Here is an 18,347-nt window from a genome sequence, read left to right as displayed (position 1 = left end):
AGAGTCATAATTTGAAATAATTATGTGTCAAAAAAGAGTTCTAAAAGTATCATCAACATGAATAAGAGCTCGTAAAATTTTTTATTAGTGTGAGATGAATTTCAGTTTCTTAAATATCCATCTTGGATAAAAAGGATTTTCAATACAAATAAAAAGATAAAGAATAATTATTTGGTCACAAACAAAATTACATGAATTTTTTTTAGATCATTGGTATATATATTTTCGATCCAAACAAGGAGAAAAAAGGTTTTTTGATTCCTAATCCATTCCCTATATAAAAATAGTTGTTTGAAACATAATTGGCATTTTTCCCCCTTTGTATGCTTATTGTCTATTTAACATGTCAGTTCCTTTTAAAATATGCATGTAATTTTTGCCTTTTTGGTGGAGATTCAATGATTCTCGAAAAATAAAAAATAGAAAAGAAAATTGGTGGTATTTTCCTTTATTATTATGGTCATAATTATTTTGTTTTGGGAGTCTACCAAGTCCCACTAAAACGTGTGGGCCTGCTTAAGCCCTGTTATGACTTATTATGATTTTTTAATAAATATTGATATTTTATTAATATTAATATACAAACTTACTTTTTCATATTTTTAACATTTTTAATTATATAAATTATTTTAGATAATTTTTTTTAATAATAATTAATAATGCATATTAATTACTGGTTTTGTAATGCATACCAGTAATTACAACACGAGGCAGGAATACCAACAAATATAAACCATTAGGCATTAACTACTGGTTTGTAATGCAATCAGCTCCTAATGTTCAAATCTCAGACCAAGGATTATAACCCACTCAACCAAGGATTATAACTCCCGCCAAAATCAGCATAGACCTCTGTAAGGGAAGGGGTAAGAAGAAGAAACAATAGGGACATAATATGGAAGTACATTGACGAGGGGATACCAGACTTGACACCTTGAAAGCAACAAGATGCCTTAGTTTCTGCCCCGTCCCCGTGGATGAGATGCGCTCCTCTCACCGGAATCTATCCTTGCTCTCTCCTGCGTGCGAGAAGAGCCTGCTCTATCTTGAGCTTCAGACATTGTTCGAGCAGGATGACGAAGCTCCGAAGAAGGGAGAGCCCACCCAACCTGCCTGGCCTGTGCAGTTTGCTGGTTATCAAGAGCTCCTAAAACAGAAAAGAGAAACAAATTAAAGATGATATATTCTAGAGATTAATCATCCCCCGCCCTTAAGTAACAAAAAGAATATTAGGCAACTGACCAATATTCCCAGTCCATTCAGGCAAATACTTTTGACCTTTTTGTTTCCAATCATCTTCAAAGCTAGCAAGTTCATCTACAAGATGACAAATTAACAACACAAATCCTTCAGTAACATTAACATAGAAGGGCATGGAAGCATGGAACTGCTACAGTAGACATCACACCATCGACATCATGAATATCGAATCCAAGATATACCTTCATTTAGATTGTGCAAGGTCTGCATGCTGTCCATTCTACCATCCGAATTAAGTTTTCTTGAAAGGGAATGTCCCTATGAAGTACCAGACCAAGTGAAATAAATTTAATAAGCAGGGCAATTACAAATACACAGCTATAAACCGAAGCAACTTAATCCAATATTATTAATTTGATACCAAAGAAATAGTATATGAATACCTTGCCATGAATGCCTCTGGAAACTCTGTGAGAAGCTTCCCTTGTAGAACTATCAGCCTCTTTGGCCTCTTCAAATGTCACCTAATATGTTGAAGATGACATCAGAAAACCAACAATCCACTAATTCACTCTAGAGAGTTATTTAACCAGATTCTAAATGCTCACCCCATCACTGCCGGTCCTCCTTGTCGTTGACGAAGTATAGTATGTTCCATTAGCACCACCATAGCGTACGGTTGAGCTCTGGAAGCAGAAGCTTTGAGTTTGAGGATCAGCCCTAGCCACATTGAATCTGTTGTTGAATTCATTGTTGTACTCATTCCTAGCCTGCAGGTGTCTGCTTTTCTTCCCTGTAAATATAAACTTTTAGCATGAACAAACCAACCATCTGATTTCAGGAAGAGAAAAAGCAAAAGTACCAACCAACAGCTTCCCATTACCTTCAATTCCTCCGTTTGGATGTTCAATGAAGGGCTCACTGCTTGACCTGCCATGCTTTCGTGGATTCTCTTTCTTTGCCTTGTTTCCGTCTTTCACTTCCCCACTCTCATCATCATCATCATCGTCATCAGACTTCAATTCCTCAATGATAGGCCCCCTTTGCGCCCTAGACTCGGGAGCTGGAGCCTGAGCCTGATGCTGGTCAAGAAATCCAGCTGGATGCATATCCTGGGAGAAAGGGAACCGAGGGAATCCAGCAGGGGCAGCACCAAAGGGGCTAGAACCAAACATGCCTCCACCAAAAGGACTTCTGAAGAAAGGGTCATCAAAAGGGTCCCTTCCCCCAAAGAAGCTCGAGATTAAGCTTCCAGGAGGTCCAAAGGGACCAAACCCTCCTCCAAAACCACCACCAAAAGGGTCACCACCAAAATCAAAGAACGGATCCCTACCACCGCCAGCACCACCACCAAACCCTCCTCCTCCACGTCGATTCATATTCACTGCAAGCAACAGGATAATCAAACCATATCCCCACAGAAACAATGTATCAATTATCAAAACCCACGATCACAAATAGCAACGAAGGTTCCAACTTCCTACAGAGGTTTTATTTTTTTTGAGAAGAGTAAATCTTAATTCAAAGTTCAAAAACCACTAGAATATCATAATGATCCGAAGAACCCTAATCAAAGAACCACTAGAATATCATATCATATTTAACTATTTATATGAAGATATTTTTATAAATATTTATTATTAGTTTTTTAACAGTTCAGTTGATTTCAAGAATTTTTGCTAGTAGGTATTACTTAAGATACATAGATGAGGTTCTTTTTAAGAAGTGTTTTAACAGTCAAGAACAAGCCAGTAATAGAGTTAAAATTTATCATCAAGGAGTGAGCAAAGCCAATCAACCAAGAACAAGCACTGAGCAGTGAGCACTGACTGAGCAGCCAGTTAATCCAAGCACAATTAAGTAAAAAAAAAAAAAAAAAAACAGCAACACATCTCTTAATCAATAATCAATCAATGAAAACACAAAACACCATCAGTGAGCACTAGCAGAACCAAAGCTAATCAATAATCACAACACATTCAATCATCAATAATCAGTAAATTAAAATAATAACATCACAAAACAACAGCATAGCAAAACCAAAGCTAATTAATAAGCAAGTAATCGTTCACCAAAAAATAAAAACACAACCACAAGTCCACAAGATTCGAACCACAGAGCAGAAAAAAAGTAAAAAAAAAAAACGAAGAACAAGTGAAGAACAAGCGACCGAGCCACTGACCTTGAAGACGACGCCAACAGACCGTTGATTGACGGACGACGCCGACCAGGCGACGGCGAGAAGATGCGACGACTGCGAGAAGATGAAGACGACGGATGGGCCGAGAGCTCGCGGAAGAAGAGAGCAGGGGCTAGAGACTTGGGGGCAGTGGCTACACGGACGGACGACGGCAGCGACTAGGGTTGGAGAAGGGGGAGTGATTCAGAGTTCTGCAGCTTGAGGGAGAGAGTGAGATGTGAAGACGGAGGAGTGCATGGTTGTTTAACCGTTGCCAAAAACGACGCCGTTTTTCCAAACCGGCCGGTTTCCAGTCCGGTCCAACCGACAGGTTCTCGGTCGATCAGCCTACCGGTTTTTACTTCGACGGTATTGTGATAAATTTTGTATAGAGAAATAGGAATTATTTGTTATATATATATACACTAATATATAGGATTTGTTTGGATGTTATTTTCGAAAAAGATCTTTTTTTAGATGATATTTTTTTAAAAGATTTTTTATAAAAATAAAAGTAATTTTATGTTTGGATATCTTATGTAAAAAGATTTTTTTATCTATCAATTATGTTTTGGTAAAATTAAATAAAAGTATTTTTTGTTTATTTATTAGGTAAAAAATATTTTTTTAATAAAAAGAATCTTTTAAAAAAAGATATAAATTGTAGCTTTTTAAAGATTTTTTATTTTTTTAATATTTTTAATGGTGAAAATTCAGGTGAAGTCGACTTCACGTGAAATTGATATCTGAGAGCCGTTAGATGAAAATTTAGTCAAACTAGTCCAATCACTCATATATCAACTTCACGTGAAGTCGACTGCGCTTGAGTTTCTACCAGTTTTAATATTAGAAATTTGTCAAATACACTAAAAAATAAAAAATATATTTTTTATTAAAAAAATATTTTTTTTATGGATTTAATGACATCCAAACAAACACATTTATTAAAGTGTACTTAATATATTTTATTAATATCATTTATTGTAGCTTCTAGATTGTAATAATTATTTATTTTATTGAGATAAATAAAAAATATAAATATATATGTATGTATTATGTACTTATATGCATCTGGAAAAAAAGAAAAGCGTTTTGAGCTTGCTTTTTCAAGGCTCCTAAGTCCTAAAATATATAAATGAATAATACAGAAAACTCAAGTAATACTTTTACCACTACCAATATCATGATGATATTCTGTAAAATGAGTATGTTATATTTCTAATGAACCGTTAATGTCACCGGTTTGCGGTTGAATCGGTCCGGTTTACAGAACCATGGTTGAGACTTGAGAGGTGAATGAACAACTTAAGACCTTGAGTTGACTTTTGTTTCTGTACTTTCTACTTGCACACTTCCAAGTTCCAACAAAAGACAAACCTTTCCCTCACTACACACTCTGCAACAACCTCAACTACAACAAAATCACCAATATTCAACCAATATCAAAATTTGCACTGAATCAAAGGTTTCTTTTCTTCCCAGTGCACAAAAATCACAATCCTTCTCTAAAAAATCTCTCCTTTTCTGGGAACCTAATTCCAACACTTCTCTATTTTCCATAAAGGTAGTTTTTTTATGAACTGTAACTGCTAATTCACTACCCCTTTTCCCCTTTCATCAAATTAGGGTTTATGCTCCCAATTTTCATTGAAACAGTTTATGCGGTTTGGCATGTTTAGTTGCGTGACTGGTGAATGATGAATTCTGGGCTGGTTTGGACTTAATTTGATAACTTCTGTTTCCTGTTTCCTTTTTGCTTCTTATTGATTGTGTAGATTGTTTGTTATGTGAAAAAGTTATATTTTTTATGCTAATTATAGTATCATACAACTGGGTTGATGAATTTGGTTGAACCTGAAGTATAGGCATGAAGCTGTGAATTTTTTTTTTTCCCTTGCATCTATTGAATAGTATCTTTAATCATGTTCTTTAAGACCATATGTAACTTGTTATGATGTAATTTTGTTTCTGAAATCTGAATTGAAGGTCTTGGTTATCATTACTTTGTAATTGATTGAATTTGATCATTGTATGTTATCTTGCATAATTTTCTAGCTTCCATTCATGCCATGGCTTGTTGAAGTTCATTTCTAATGTGAAAATGGCCAATTAATCCTTTTTATTATTTGTGGTTGCAGAAATGGATGCATAGAGTTTCATAGTATCTAATTCTCTATAAATTCCAAGTAACAGAAGAGGATGAGAGTGTCATTGGTCAGTTGAACTAAATAACCGAAGCGAACTGCTGGAAAAATGGGAGGTTGCTGTTGTTCTGCCAGAAAACCTCATCTTCACGGAACGCCGGTGTATTACTATGTTAGTAAATTTCTGTGCTCTCTTAATCTGTAGTTTTGTGTTTAGTTCTGTGATTCTGTTTTTGGTAGAATTGATTTAATTAGAATGAATTTTGAGGTAAAGTGATCTATGTTTGGCAATTCATTTAAAAGCGATTCAGACAAAAAGTAAAGTTTAAGTAAGAAATTATTGAATATCAACTTGAAGCGTTGAAGATTCATTCAGTTTGGGGTTTTATCCTCTTTGGTGAAACCAATTAGAAGTTAGAAACCCTTTAATGAAGTCGAACATAATCGAAGTCATTTTAATGGTTCAAATTCAATCAAGTAAAAATGTTACTTCTATAATCTTAGATTTTATTGGTCACTGAAGGAAAGTTTCAACTATTTCATATTCAACACTATGCTGAATCCTTCGAAATGGTTTCTGTAAGGGAGCAACTTCTTTAGCATATTGCAACTTGCATAAAATTTGTTTGGAGCTTAAGCAAAATTGTTAATGGCAGATTCTATGCAATTTACAACTCTAGCTCTTACTATATAATACCTATGCTTTTCTATTTCTAAATTACCTTAAAACGCAGCAATATTTTCCGTACATTAATTATTTAGATGATTGCTTGATATGTTGTGAACAAATCTATGTAATCTGAAAGGTATCCTGTTTGCAGTGTCCGCCAGCTTTGGAAGAGCGCGAGTCTCTAACCTCTAACGATGGTAATGGGACAGCTGCTTCATTCACCACTGGACTGCTCATCGGATTGAACTTGGAATCATCCATACCAGATACTTACCAGTCCCCTCCTGCGCCTCTACCGTATGATACTGTCCTGAGAGGTCCTGCATCAACAGATTCTGAGTCAGGTAGAGAAACCATTAGTGGTAGTAGTTTCGAAACTTTAGTTACGTGTGAAGATCTTGAAGAATCAGATTGTAAAGCTCAACCTAAATCGGCACCCTTATCTCCAAGGAAGCCGGAACCTTTAAAATCAAATGAATCTCATGCATTGGTGACAGAAGAAGAGGATGTATGTCCAATTTGTCTAGAAGGTATAATTGCTAACACGGCTAGATTGTGTTGTTTTAGTGAACAGATCAGGATGTTCCAAACTCTCCTTCTCTTTAACCTTTTTAGTTGAATTTTTCATTTTTCGCTGCAGAATATGATGCTGAGAATCCCAAAACACTGACGAAATGCGACCACCACTTTCACCTGTCATGCATTCTCGAGTGGATGGAAAGAAGCGACTCGTGTCCCATATGTGATCAGGTTTGGTTTCTTTTACATCAAGTCATCAATAACTGCATGAAAACGCATCCGAATTCTTTGAATTTTCGGCTTATTGTCGAACATAAGATTCAATCTATCTGAGCATGTTTATGTCCTAAATGTTGTTATCTAATGTTTACAGGAGATGATCTTTGACCAGCCACTGGATTAGTTCGATTGGTTTACAAGAAAAAGTTTCTTCTAAATGCAATGGAAGATATATGAAACTCATTGTTTGATAAGTGAATTCATTTTTCAATTCATCATGCAATTTTAAGAAGTCATTGTTCTGGTGATCACACAATCTATCAGAAGAAGAAGAATGAATGAAGAGTTTGACAGAATGCTACACCAAATTGCATGCATGGATGCATCTCTCACTGCAATTCCCTGATGTTTGGATCTTTCTTGTACAAATTTGTTCATATTTGTTTGTTTGTTGTTTCTCTATGCTGAAGAAAAAGGGGAAAAAGGAAACAAAAAAGGAAGATGTATAAATTTTATAAATCAAGTTTGCTTCACATTTTCAATGTATATGTTATATTATACTTTTTTTTTAAGGATCAAATTTATTGTTGTTGTTTTTATAGTCTATAGTCTATAATTTCACTTGAGATTTTTAGGCTTTTTTATTTATATACGCATGAGAAAAACATTATTTTCTATAATGTGCATGGCTCAAAAGTATTTCTGAATTGTGCATGGCCATTTCATGTGAAGTATCAACGAAATGGAATTAGCCTCCATTTCAAGGGAGGTGAACACGAAATGGGTAAGGAGATACTGTGCGTCAAAAACTCACTCCAAGGGAGGCAGCCACGAAATGGAGCAAGTCATTTGATATTTGATATTTGTATCTATAATATTATATTCTGTTTGATCCCTGATTTTAATTAATGTCACTTAATCTTTTTATTAATTTATCTGACAATGAATTATTGGCAATTTTTTATCAATGTAAAGAAATATTTCTATCAAAAAGATGTATGTAGATATTTTATTTAAAAAATGTAATAAAAAATGACTGACAAATTTAAAAAAAAATATGAGATAAGGAAGAGAATGTCATTTGGATATGTGGGAGATTGATATATAAATAATTATGGATTTTGATTCCATTTTTAGTTAATATAGTAAACATGGTGAGATGATTAATAATGGAAAAAAATCTTGTTATTAGATTCAACAGTAATATGATTGAAGTAAGCAATAATAAACATTTGGAAGGACCAATAATATCTCTTTACTCATATTAATTAATTTCACATGATATTTATGAAAATGATGGTCATTCACTATTTTCAATGTAAGTAGGTGATACACATTTTTCCTCAAATACTATGAAAAAATTGTTTTAGTTAGGAGTATAGTGGACTTTAACGGCATTATTTAGACCGAGTTTGAAAATGTTTAAAAATAATATTTATTTTAATAATTCTTGTTTGTATTAATTTTTTTTAAATACTTGATTATGTGACAATTAACTTATATTTAGATGCTTAGCTAAAAAGTGGTTTTAAGATAATATATTGTGTTTGAAATTTACGAAAATTATTCTCAAATAGTATAATTTTAAAAAATAGGTATAAAATGATCATTTATATTATTTGATATTTGATAGTTGAGATTAAATTCATAAAATCATTGCAATTCAAAAATAATAAGCTTTTGTTTATAATCATAAGTTTCAAAATATTACTTTTATTTATAAGTTTTTTTAATTTAAAATTTTTAATTTCAATTATAATCTATTTTCAAATTTTTACCTAAATGTAGAAAAATATTTTTTTCCCAAAAAAAAAAGTCTATTTTTCATGTTTCCAAGCATGCTCTTAATATGTTCCCCTAATAATTGCTTTAATAATACTAATTTGTCACTAGCATTGTAAACCCTAGCCACAACCCACAGGTTAGGTTTCAAATCTTGAGAAAAATTATATCTTATAACCTTTCTTTAATTATTATTGGTTAAGCAAAAGTAGCAAGATAGAAAAGAGTAGCAATTGTAGTCAATGAAGACCCTCTTCATGATGATGTTGCACTCAAAATATTCTAATTGATTGATAAGCATGCTCAACAACAGCAAAATTTCTTCTTAATTAGCTTTTTATATTTTGTTACCTAATGTTATCATCAACAAATTTTAAATTAAATTAATCGAATTTTGGACAATAGAAGTCAAATTAAATACTTTAGACAAAGATTTAAAAAAAAACTATATTAATAAAAGGATAGTGAGATAATATATTCAATCAAAGTGCATGAGTCTAACCCTAACCCTAACCTAGCTAACCCATACCAACTAATTAATATGAAAGCTTGAATGAGTGAATGAGCAGCCATGGAGACATGAATTTTTGTTGCTTTCATTGACTTTGTTCTATTAAGATTACACATCAATGGCTGCATCTTATTATAGTAATTAATTGACTATATATATAATTATTCGTTTTATCTTCTGAAATTCAGATTACACTTTAGAAATTAAAGTCAGATTCCTACCAATAAGCATGAAGGAAGAATTGGTTGGCAGAACTACAATAATTTTAATCAAAGTAAAGCAGATTGAAGTTAATTTTGAAAATATATTATACAATTATATTAGATTTTGTATTGAAATGTTTCATGCACTATATAATAAAAATGAGATTTAAGAATTTAAACTAATAAACTACACCCTACAAAGCTTGCTATTGCTGTTGTTATTGTTTTATTTTTCAAGGCATAAACAACACTGATTTCTGAAAAGAAGTGGGTGGCTTAGAGCAAATTATTTTAACATACAGTGGATTTTTTTGTTTATTATTTCTTAATTTAATATAACGTGGATTGTATGTATATATTTCAAGATAAAGATATGATATGATGATGTCACACATAAAAATAATGCTTACTATATGATATATACTAAGGAAATAGACGTTGCACTTTAAGACAGCTCACGTTTCTACTATCCAACTATTTTTCTATTCCCCAAAATTAAAAGGGACAGAGACCTGCTAATATTTTTATAAAGTCCTAGAGTTGTGGCTTCAAATTTTGTATATCCGAGTGGAGAAATATTATTGGGTGATCAGAATTTTTTATTTTTAGTTATTAATTATTTATTAATATTTAAAATTATAAAATGAAATATTATAAAATATGAATATTTTATTGAATTGTTGTGTCTGTATATCAGACACATTTTAGATACAATATTTATTGATATTTGTTTGACATGTGTGTCTGTATCCAATTGTATCTTAATAAAAAATAAAAAAAATTCAGATATGTTTGGACATACCTAAATACTATCACATGTCAGTATATCCAATTTTATTCTTAATATGTATTTTTAAAATCAATTTAGAAATAATATATATTATTATTTATTAAAATAAAATATTAAAAATAATTAAAAATTTAATTTATATTTTAATATCAATAAAATATCTAAGTATTATTATTACTATTTTTTTTAAAAATACATCATATTTTATATAGGAATAAATACTGTTTGGTCTCAAAAATTTAGGGTTAGAATCAAATTCGTCTTTTATTAAATTTAAAATCGTTTCTAATATTTTTTTATATATTAAAATTATCTTTTTTAATAAAATTTTTAATTTTATTACTAAATTATCCTTATTCTATCCTAATAAAAAGATTATAAAATTAAAAAAAGGAAAGAACGCCGGGGGAGAAAGGAAAATGGAAAAAGGAGGCGGGAGAAAAAGAAAAAGGAAAAAAGAAGAGGGAGAATCGGGGAAGAGGAGGGAGAGGGGAAGATGAGGGGAAAGAAGAAAAGAGGGAAGGGGGACAGTGCCGGTGAAGTTTGGAGCTACCGTCGTCATCGGAAATTAAAATCAGAGGGAGAGACAGCTCGCGAGGGAGAGAGGAGACACGAGCTAGGGAGAGAACTCGCCGTCACGCTCCGCCACTGCCGCCGCTGCTACCGACCTCGCCGCCACTTCACGTCTTCGTCGCTGTGCCTCGCCAATTCGGCTTCTGCTTTTGCTTTGTTTTTGGCTTCGGCTTTGGCTTCAGGGTCTACGTCTGCGTCTGCTTCTGCTTCTGCTTTTGCATTTGCTTTTGATTTTGATTTGTTATTTTTCTGATTTTATTGTTGTTGTGTGTTGATTTTATTGTTGAATTTGAATAATGTGTTATTGTTGGTGTTTTTTTAATCTGATTATTGGTATTTGGTAGGAGTAAGGGAGGTGGTGGTGTTGATAAAGGTGGTGGTGGGAGAGAGTATTTTTGTCTGTAAAAAATCAAAAGAACGATTTTAATAAAACGTTAGGGACGATTTTAAATCCAAAATAACATTGGGGATGAATTTAATTTTGATCCTAAACCTTAGAGACCAAAACAGTACTTATCTCTTTTATATATATTGGTATTTTTATGTCTTACAAGATTTTAAAATTTATGTGTCGGTGTTTTCCTTCTTATTGTATCGTATCTCATATTCATACCAATATCTTAGCATTATAGATAAAATATGTTATTGAATTACTAGATTAAATAAACTAAATTAAAAATTTAATTTATGACAAAAATAATAAATATAATTTTGATAGTTTATTAGTATTTTTCATGCGGAAATTATCTCGTATTTATAAAGACTATTATATTTAGATAGTATGATTTTTTTTTAAATTATTTCTTATTTATAATTTTTTTACCAAAAAGTCTAATTTTCAAAATAAATACTTATTCATTTTGTTATTTTTTAAATTTAACGCCACGTTGTAAATAAAAAAAAGAATACAATTTTTTTCTTATATTAACAAGGTGATATGTTTTATTAAGGGCGCCCTTTTATTAATCTAAAGATAAACATAAAGTAATTGCATTTTTGTGGCTAATAAGTTTATTTTAGAAGAGTCTAGTTAACTTAAATCGTATAGCGTAAATAATTTGCAACCAATTAATTCTTGACACCCGTCTGAATATGAATAAGAATAAGAGACTTTGTTTTTCTTAGTTTGGTCTTATAAAAGTTTGAAAAAATATACGTTACCAAGAGAGAGTCTGCTAACTATTACTAACACGTGATAAATTAGAATTAAACCATGATTAATTTAGATATAATTTTATTTAGTAGATAAATTTTATGTCCAACTCAATTCAAATTGACAGATTTTGACAGATAAAAAATTAGTAACATAGCACTACCGTAAAAGTTTTGTCAATTATTCAATTGCTGCTTTTTCCTGATTTCCATGGTCCCAGTTATTTTCTGCATGCTCTAATTATTTCTACCTTTTTAAGTTCATAAATTAATTATTGAATTTTAAAAAGATGAGATATGATACCTTTGGCCCTTTGCTGTTGTCGTAAAAGAGTTATTAATTCTTATTATATTCTTTGCATAAAAAGAATTATATAATTTAATACGGTGAAAATTCAAGTGCAATTACTTTTACGTGAAGTTAATAATTAAAAATTGTTAGATAAAAATGTAATCAAATTAGTCAAGTCATTTAACTACTCTCAACTATTAACTTTACCTGAAGTCGACTAACCGCACATGAATTTTTTATCATTTAAATTTTTTTTAGCAAATGCCTTATGTTGAAAAATATTTAAAAAAAAAACCCTTGGTTGAGTGGATATCAGAAACAGTTGTCTACCACCACCTTTCACTCTCATTCTCCAACTTGTCTTTTTACCAAATAAATAAATTAAATTAAATAAATAAATAAAGCTCTAAATTTATGAATTTATAGGTTTACCACTGCCATTTTAGATATTTTTCTTTCCGGTTTAATTAAGTTAGAGATTTTTTTTAATTTTATTTTATTCAATTTCCGATTAAATTTTTCAATTTATAATAAAATTTTAATTAAGCATATATGTTGTATAAAAGTTTCAATCAAATTCTTATAATTTAAACTTTTTTGTTTAATTCTTACATGATACAAATATTATCAAATCAAATTGTATATTTAATATTATTGTCATCATCGATCTAACCCTAAACCTACCATATTTGTTACTTAATTATTTAATCCCCGCTACTCAATACTATTATTCAAAGCTTTGATCATTCGCACCTACTAAAACAAGATTTGAGCATATAATTTTGACTTTAATTTAGATTTTGAGGATAAGCTTGCCTAAATGAAGAAATCATTTGGAAGCAATGATTGCAGCTCTTAATTATGTTTTTTAACATTGTTTTAGTAAGATTCGTTTTCAACAACGATTAACCAAAACAAGAAGTTTTTATGACATTTACAACATATATTTATGGCTCACACTTTTTTGAAGAATAGAAATGGTTTTATTTGAATTGTTGACAAGAACTTAATTAAATTACTAAAAAAATGCTAACCAAAGACATGTTGGTCCAAGCTAAGTAATAGCAAGAGTTTGAGTATGGGGGTGATTTTAAATTCTATCTCGAAATTATTTATGTGTATATAAAAAAGTATACATTATTGAATGAAAGAAAAATATATAATCCGTCGCGGATTTAGCGAGTTACTGCATGTATAAGACGGAATTCGAACTCTCGACACTTGTTTAAGTGAACATGTGAGCTAACTACTCGACTAACCCAAATTAGTTAATTCATATTGAGTTTTATAATAAAGTAGTTATAACTTAAAAGACACACCTTGCTTTTGGATTTTCATCTTGTTTATATTTAAAATAATATTAAATTTTTTTTACTTTCGGTAAATATAAACTAATTTTAAATAAGTGAAAATGCACATTCTGAATGTAAAATTATTAATTAAAAATCGTTAAATAATTTGATATGTTTGACTAAATTATTATCTAACACTCTCAACTAATAATCTCATATAAAGATAATTGTACATGAATTTTAATATTTTTAAAATTATCTATAACTTTTTAAAAATAGCAAATACTAAGTATATAATTTTTTTTTATTTCCTAAATACAAAACTAAATAATGTCTGTACTTTTTTCTAAATCAAGCTTAAGTTGAACCTAATATGTTAAGCCACCCAAACTTTGTAGCTCATAAATGATTCCACTTGAGTAATGAGTACCATGAGAATTTGTAAGGTAGTGGTAACTTGAAACTTCAAACATAGTAATGCAAATCCAATTTCCCATGGTAGTAACACTTCATAAAACTGGTAAGAAGAGAACATAACACAGAGAAACAACTAAGAAAACGACAAAATCAACGCCACCACAATCTATTGTTTGCTAATAATAATGTCACCTTTTTACTGCCACCAAAACACACACACTTTCTCTCTCTTTCTTTCTCACTGACAAAAACACAAACACCTTCTCTTCACTCCCAACCCCCACAAAAAAACATGCCACTCTGTTGCACTCTCTTCTTCTTCTTCTTCTTCCTTCAACACATTCTAACCTTCACCATTGCAACCTCTTCCACCACCATTATTCTAGAAGGAAGCACCACACTCCGAAGCCCAAACAACACCTTCGAACTTGGAATCTTCAACTTGCCATCTTCCAACAACTTCTACCTCGCAATCCGCTACGCTTCCCTCTCAAAACAAACCCTCATTTGGGTCGCTAACCGCCGCCAACCCGCCCCAACCCAACCCAACACCACCCTCCAACTCACCAACACCACCACCACGTGCCACCTCAGCCTCACTCACCCCCAAACCTCACTCCCTCTATGGCAAACCCCAACTCCAAAAGGCCCTTCCTTTTCTTCTTGCAATGTTCAGTTACTGGAAAATGGAAACTTGGTTCTTCTCTCTTCCGAAAATGGCACCGTTTTGTGGCAGAGCTTCGACGAACCAACTGACAAGTGGCTTCCGGGTATGAACTTGACCCGAACCCAGTCCCTTGTTTCGTGGAAAACCGAAACGGACCCTTCGCCGGGGCTTTACTCTCTGCGGCTGAAACCACCGGATTACGGTGAGCTTGAGCTTGTTTTCAACGGCACCGATTCGTACTGGTCCACCGGAAACTGGACCGGTAATTTTTTCACCGGAATTCCTGAGATGACGAATCCGTACATTTACCGGTTCCATTTCGAGGAGCCTTTTACTGTAGCTGCGTCGTTTGGGTTCACAGAGACGACTTCGGATAGTGGCTTTGTTCCGACGATGTTCCGTTTGGAGCCTCACGGCCAGGTTCAGCAGTACACGTGGTGGAAGCAAGCTGGGGCGTGGAACAAGTTTTGGTTCAAGCCTGAGGTTTGTCAGGTTCGGGGGCTTTGTGGGAGGTTCGGAGTTTGCAAAGGTCATGAAAGCTCTGAACTTTGTGTTTGTGTTGATGGGTTTGGGCCTTCTGATGAAGTGGGTTGGGGGAATGGGGATTACACTATGGGTTGTGTTCGTAAAAAAATGGATTCTTGTGATAAAAGGGATGGTTTTCAGGACATGGGGTTGGTGAAATTTGGATCTGGTAGTGTGAATTTTTCGAAAGCTAAGTCTAGGAGCCTTTGTGAGAGTAAATGTTTGGGATCTTGTGATTGTGTTGGGTTAACTTTCAGTGAAGGGAGTGGTTTGTGTAAGAACTTTTATGGGTCAGTGTTTGATTTTCAGAATGTGAGTTCTGTTGGTCTTGGTGTTGGTGATGGTGGTGGTGCGTTGTATGTGAGGGTGCCAAGAGATGGGAATGAGAAGGGTTTGGATAGTAAGGTTTTGATTGTTGCTGTCCTTGTTGGGTCGGTGGCAGTTTTGGGTGTTGTGGTGGTGACTTTGTTGGTGTTGGTGAAGAAAAAGAGGAAGAAGGAGTTGGAGGAGGAAGATAGATTTATTCAAATGTTGAATTGAGGATGTTTTCTTACAAGGAGCTTCAATTGGCAACAAGGGGTTTTTCGGAGAAAGTTGGGCATGGTGGATTTGGGACTGTATTTCAAGGTGAATTGAGTGATTCAACTCTTGTTGCTGTGAAGAGGTTGGAGAGGCCAGGGAGTGGGGAGAAAGAGTTCAGGGCCGAGGTTTCGACGATTGGGAACATTCAGCATGTTAATCTTGTGAGGCTTAGAGGTTTTTGTTCTGAGAATTCACATAGGCTTTTGGTTTATGAGTTCATGCAAAACGGTGCATTGAGCGGTTATCTGCGCAGGGAAGGGCCTAGTTTGAGCTGGGATGTTAGGTTTCGAGTTGCAGTTGGAACAGCCAAAGGGATTGCATATTTACATGAGGAGTGTAGGAACTGCATTATACATTGTGATATCAAACCTGAGAATATCCTTTTGGATAGTGGTTTCAATGCAAAGGTTTCGGATTTCGGTTTGGCAAAGCTCATGGGGAGGGATTTCAGTAGGGTGCTGGCAACCATGAGGGGTACTTGGGGGTATGTTGCTCCGGAGTGGATTTCCGGGGTGGCAATTACTGCCAAGGCTGATGTTTATAGTTATGGAATGACATTGCTTGAACTAATTGGTGGTCGCCGAAACATTGAGACACTGCCATCTGCTGGTGGTTGTGACAGAGGCAAAGAGAGTGGTTGTGAGATGGGAGAGAGATGGTTCTTTCCTCCTTGGGCGGCACGGCAGATAATTGACGGCAATGTGGCTTCCGTGATCGATAAGAAACTTGGAGATGTATATAACATTGAGGAGGCTAGAAGGGTTAGTTTGGTAGCAGTTTGGTGCATTCAAGATGATGAAGCTATTAGGCCTACAATGGATATGGTGGTGAAAATGTTGGAAGGGTTAGTGGAAATTAGGGATCCTCCATTGCCGAATTTGCTACAAGCATTGGTTACCGGCGAGTCCTTTCAAGGCGTCAAGTCTGATTCCGGCAATGAGATTTCCACCGGCGGAGGCTTATCCGGCGGCAACTTGGAAGTGTCAATTGCTGATTCAGAATCATATGTTGGAGATGCATTTCCCTCCCCAATGGATGTGAATGTCAATGTTGATGTTAGATAACAAAGGTTATGGTAAATTGTTAATTAGTCCAACAAGATCATAGCATTTTAAGGTAGTATACCTCATCTCTTTCCCTTTTCCTCCTTGTTTGTTTTTTTAGTTACTTCCTAAGGAGATGAATTGGAAGAAGAAAGTTGAAAAAGAAAATGGGATGTGGATGTAAATTAGTTAGTTAACTTTGTTCATTGAATCTTACAATGCTTGGAATTAGGATCCTGAAACATGAAGTGAATTTTCCAGATTATATAGTGTAGTAATACTGTAATAGTTTCAAATTTTCTTGTTTCAATTGAGCAGATAAGCAGAGATTTAAATTTGTCAAATCATTTTCAACTTGTAATTTTATTGTAACATAAGTGCAATGATCTTGACTCAATTTTGATGCTTGTGTTACATTTTAGTATCTAGATTCTAGAAGAACTGTGGGTTGCAAAATGCAAAATTTATTTAATGTTTAAAGAAGTACAAAAGAGGAAAAAAAATATTAATAAAATAAAAAAAAGTTTATAAAAAAAGTGTAGGTAGATGTGGAATTCTGGCTGTTGTTGACTGTATCTAGTTGCAGACAGCCTGGTAGCTGACCATGGAATAAGATCTTTCCAAAGGTTGTTCACCAGATTCTTAAATTTATTATTTCCTTATTATTATTATTCTTTATTTATTTATTTATTTCCAAAGGTTGGTTTCCTTTGATGTTGCAAGGTATGATTTTACAAGGCTATAATATTATTTGCTTCTTTTTATTGCATACTAATGAGACCAGTTTAGATTCTTGTGTTTCATATGTTCTGTCTTAACAGAAAAATCAACCAACCTTATTTATATTCTTGTGTTTCATATGTTCTGTCTTAATTTTATTAATTGCAATATAAATTAGATCTTAAAAAATATGTTATCCATTATTGAAAAAGTTGATAAGGATAAACACTAGATTTGAACGTTAAACATCAGAAGGAAAAACAGATGGCAGAAACAAAAATTCTAAACTGTTTCTCTTTCTCACTACTTAAATCTTGTACTAAATTAGAAATTTTACCCGTCAATACTTAAATTTACATATAACTAAAACAATTTTTCACAAAAAATTCGCAGTTAGGCTTATTATATGCATTATTTTTCGGACTTTTCCAACTCATCAATAACTCACATTCATCCTCTTAAAATACTAGTATCTATTAATATTAACTCGCACACGTGACACGTCATACCTGGCAATGAAAATGATAATTTTCAATCTTTCAGACATCCAAAAATCTCATGGCAATGAAAATGATAATTTTCAATCTTTCAGACATCCAAAAATCTCAGAAAATTCTTGTTTTGTTTTGATCTCAACATAAAAAGTATCATCATTATTACTAGTGATTGATAATGCAAGGTGGAGTGCATCATGAAAGTTCTCTAAAAGAGAAATTGAAATCTTCAATGTGTTGCTTCATGGGCAAGGTACATGAATCATTAGACAATAATAATAATATGTTGAATATTAACACTCCGATGTCTAAGACACCAAAGTCATCGTCATCGTCACCCGCCACCTCACCGGGCTCAACATCACGGTGGCTT

The 18,347-nt window shown here is 33.1% G+C and overlaps 3 protein-coding genes across 3 annotated transcripts; 2 read left to right on the top strand and 1 right to left on the bottom strand.

Moving 5' to 3' along the window:
* Positions 1-717: 717 nt before the first annotated feature.
* On the bottom strand, positions 718-3,629 carry LOC112730604 (uncharacterized). Its single transcript, XM_025780675.3, has 7 exons — positions 3,383-3,629; positions 2,084-2,584; positions 1,809-1,993; positions 1,644-1,724; positions 1,443-1,518; positions 1,243-1,317; positions 718-1,147 (listed from the first exon to the last, which is right to left on the bottom strand). Exons 2-7 carry the CDS (start codon positions 2,577-2,579, stop codon positions 954-956), a joined length of 1,107 nt encoding a protein of 368 aa, XP_025636460.1. The 5' UTR covers positions 2,580-2,584; positions 3,383-3,629; the 3' UTR covers positions 718-953.
* A 1,065-nt stretch (positions 3,630-4,694) lies between these two features.
* On the top strand, positions 4,695-7,532 carry LOC112730595 (probable E3 ubiquitin-protein ligase RHB1A). The gene is made up of 5 exons (XM_025780667.2): positions 4,695-4,943; positions 5,518-5,695; positions 6,345-6,723; positions 6,834-6,943; positions 7,086-7,532. Exons 2-5 carry the CDS (start codon positions 5,633-5,635, stop codon positions 7,113-7,115), a joined length of 582 nt encoding a protein of 193 aa, XP_025636452.1. The 5' UTR covers positions 4,695-4,943; positions 5,518-5,632; the 3' UTR covers positions 7,116-7,532.
* A 6,488-nt stretch (positions 7,533-14,020) lies between these two features.
* On the top strand, positions 14,021-17,157 carry LOC112730586 (G-type lectin S-receptor-like serine/threonine-protein kinase SD2-2). The gene is given in 2 exon segments (XM_029290605.2): positions 14,021-15,670; positions 15,673-17,157. Coding segments are annotated over 2 exon segments (2,544 nt in total). The 5' UTR covers positions 14,021-14,235; the 3' UTR covers positions 16,782-17,157.
* Positions 17,158-18,347: the final 1,190 nt, after the last annotated feature.

This window comes from Arachis hypogaea, chromosome 2 (genome assembly GCF_003086295.3).
Source record: "Arachis hypogaea cultivar Tifrunner chromosome 2, arahy.Tifrunner.gnm2.J5K5, whole genome shotgun sequence".
Taxonomy (NCBI): Eukaryota; Viridiplantae; Streptophyta; class Magnoliopsida; order Fabales; family Fabaceae; genus Arachis; species Arachis hypogaea.
Note: the sequence above shows the minus strand (reverse complement) of the source record. Positions and strands in the feature narration are given on the sequence as shown.